Genomic DNA, 3,023 nt, shown 5'->3' on the forward strand with positions numbered 1-3,023 from the left:
GGTTTCACCATGTTAGCCAGGATGGTTTTGATCTCCTGACCTCGTGATCCACCTGCCTCAGCCTCCCGAAGTGCCAGGATTACAGGCGTGAGCCACTGCGCCGGGCCCTCATTCACATCTTAAAACAGAAATCTGGAAGAGGATATTGTTTAACCTAAAGGAATGCTACATCATGGAGGAATCTCAGGCATGAACCAGTGAAATTCTAAAGAGCAGGAATTTCGCAGCATCTGTAACATCATCCTTTCTATGTTGTCTTGAAAATATATAGATCCCTGGGAAACGTTAATAAGAAGGAAGTGGGGAGCTGTAGGTTCAGCCATAAGGGTTAGCTGGTCACACTGGCAAGGCCGACAGTAGCCAGGTCAGGACTGATGGTGGATTGGGAAACAAAAGACCTCCTTATGGTTTATGTAACGTTTATTTATTTTTTGTGTTTTGTGTTTTTCCATTTCCTTGGCCAAAGGCAAGATTTCCAGATTTCCATTTTCTGGTGAAAAGGAGATGGCAGCGCTGAGGCTGATTACTGGATTGGTAATATGAAGCCCTAGCAACGGGCCTGCTGTTTCCTCCCCGCACCCTGCTGTCTTTCACCATGGGACCCTTTCCCCTTGTCACAGGACAGAAGAAGTCCCAATTCTACACCCATTTCCCCAAAGTGTCCAGGAGCCCAGAAATCATAGGAACCAGAAACAAGTAGAGCAGAAGGGACTCTTTATTGGAAAGTGGATGAGACAGGCAGCTCCAGGCTTGGGCATCCTGAATGGGAGGAAGAATGGACAGTGTGGGAAGGGGAAGGGCAGCAGGGACCTAGGATCAGATGGGGCCTGTAGCTCTGGGTATGGCACAGGTGCAGCAAGGACAGGCTCCATCTGTGGAAGAGAAGAGAATCAGACATGAGAGTCAGCACATCGAAGCACTCAGAGGCAGTGAGGAGACCAGATCATCCTTCTCGGTACTGGTTACAGCCTCTCAGACCCCTCAGTCTCCCAGTTTTTCTGTCACCTGCCACAACCTCCCTCCCACCAACCTGGGATGGTTCCCCACCGCTCAGCCTTCTTTTGTGTCTTCAGGGGTCTCCTCTTCCTCCAGCTAGTGCTCACCTCACTGGGGAACCATACAGGCCATCCCACAAGAGCCTTCACAGCACTTCTTGATTCCTGGGCAGTCAGTATCTTTCAAGCAGTGGTTAGGGGGATTCAACATGGCGCACCGGATCAAGATATTGGGGCAGGAGCCAGGCTTAGTGGAGACAGGACCTTTGACTGGCCCTTGCCCTTTGACTCTATCTTGACCTTTAACTGAAACTTGTCCTTTAACGGGATCTTGTCCATTGAACGGAACACGGCCTTTGTCAGTGTCTTGACCTTTAACAGGAACTGTTAAAAGAAGAAACGAGCCCACATTTATACCCAGTAAGCCCCTGCTTCAGCTACCATATCTTTGTCCTGGGTCCATCCACTGCTTACCACAGCATCCTCAAACCATGACCTGAGTAGGGAAGGTACACCTAGGGGAGCGACACTCTTGGAAGGCTCTTCCCTTTTTGGGGGAGTCTACAGGACCAGCATTCCCTTGAGTATTTGTTTCTTCCCCCTTCCTCCACTCCAAGTCTCTCAGGAGCCATGGTCAGACTGGGGTGATAACCAGCAGTGAACAGAACACATGGTCATTTCTTAGGAAGCACATTGGAATAGGAAAGAACCCTGAGCCACATACCAGGAGACTTGAGCCCCATCCTGGCTCTGGGAATTACCTTAGCAATTGCTCACTCATTTCTACATTTTAGTTCCCTCCTTATAAAATGGGGGTCCTCAAACGACATGATTCCTGAAGCCTTGTTGTTTCTTAACCTCCTTTTAGAGTACTGATTACTCTGGTGCTATCATGGGGCAGAGAAAGAAGGGACAGTGTCCACACCCAAGGTTTAAAATCCTGGAGTTCATTATTTTATTGCACATTCTGCACAGGTATTGACATCTGAGGCCAAGGCCACATACCAACATTACTTCCACCAACAGTCCTGATCTCTCAGTCACTGGGGTGGAAAGCATGTGGAGTCCGCCAGTCAAAGTTCTGCTTTTTTTCTGGATACGATGGCAAAGGCCAGAAAGCTGAAATCTGGGCTCCAGTGCTGCCTTCTGCTTCATAAGTGCTCCCTGTCCTGGCCCAGGGTGTCCCAGAGGGCCTCCCCTCAGTCCAACACAGCCCAGCAGGTCACCTGTTCACTTACCTCCCTTGACAGCTGCCTCTACAACCAGCATCCCAGCAATGAGGAACACCACCACGATCAAGAAGCTGCTGGCCCTCATGGTGTCAGGAAGGTGTTTGGCTAAGAGCTAAGGCCATACCAATCTTTATGCAGTCCAGCTTGGCCTGGCTCCAGGGGCGGGTCTGTGGTATTCACAAGGGACGTATCCTTAGCTGTACTGGGAAATATCCACCCCATTCTGGGAGGGACCTGGGGGCTTTCCCCAAGGATTATTCACAGGGAGAACTAATGGACATTTCATCACATCATCTCTGACTGTCCCAAGAGTTTTCCTACTTTCTCACAGAGTAGAAGTGCTGGCTTACTTGTTAGGTAACATTACAATGAAATTCTTCATGTTTTGAAATACAGTGAGGCCCAAGAAGAGAAAGGAATCACCAAAGGTTATTCAGCAAGTCACTGGTAGATCCGGTCTTGATTGTAAAATCAAGGTGTTTCCCCATTATGCTCTAGTGCTGCAAACCCCACCCAGATCTACTTTATCGTTTTACCACTCCCAGCATCAAACTGGGCTTTTCCTTCCTTCTTCCCTGGTCCTGCAAAAAACTCTGTAAGACAAGTTTGCCTTGAATATATAATGACTAATTACTGCACCTTGCTATTTCAGAGACGACCTTTCAGATGCATCAAAAAAGTAATTGAAAGGTGTAATTCTAGGTCTGAAGAGGGATGATGCCCTTAAAATCACAGTGGTAGGGAGAAAATAGTCAGAAAAGAGTAGAAAACACAAATCATGTATACATTGGACATC

At 48.2% G+C, this 3,023-nt stretch overlaps 1 protein-coding gene across 1 annotated transcript; it reads right to left on the reverse strand.

The window, feature by feature from the left end:
- Positions 1–697: 697 nt before the first annotated feature.
- Positions 698–2,344, reverse strand: PI3 (peptidase inhibitor 3). Its single transcript, XM_008016182.3, has 3 exons — positions 2,234–2,344; positions 1,104–1,379; positions 698–872 (listed from the first exon to the last, which is right to left on the reverse strand). The coding sequence occupies exons 1-2, from the start codon at positions 2,310–2,312 to the stop codon at positions 1,105–1,107; spliced, it is 354 nt and encodes a 117-aa protein (XP_008014373.1). The 5' UTR covers positions 2,313–2,344; the 3' UTR covers positions 698–872; position 1,104.
- Positions 2,345–3,023: the final 679 nt, after the last annotated feature.

This window comes from Chlorocebus sabaeus, chromosome 2, assembly GCF_047675955.1.
Source record: "Chlorocebus sabaeus isolate Y175 chromosome 2, mChlSab1.0.hap1, whole genome shotgun sequence".
Taxonomy (NCBI): Eukaryota; Metazoa; Chordata; class Mammalia; order Primates; family Cercopithecidae; genus Chlorocebus; species Chlorocebus sabaeus.

Bases quoted from the DNA above. Each gene is read 5' to 3' on its own strand.
- PI3 (XM_008016182.3), bottom strand. From the start codon at position 2,312: ATGAGGGCCAGCAGCTTCTTGATCGTGGTGGTGTTCCTCATTGCTGGG. The intron at 1,380-2,233 runs GTAAGTGAACAG...TTCTTTTAACAG, and splicing joins AGAGGCAGCTGTCAAGGGAG to TTCCTGTTAAAGGTCAAGAC.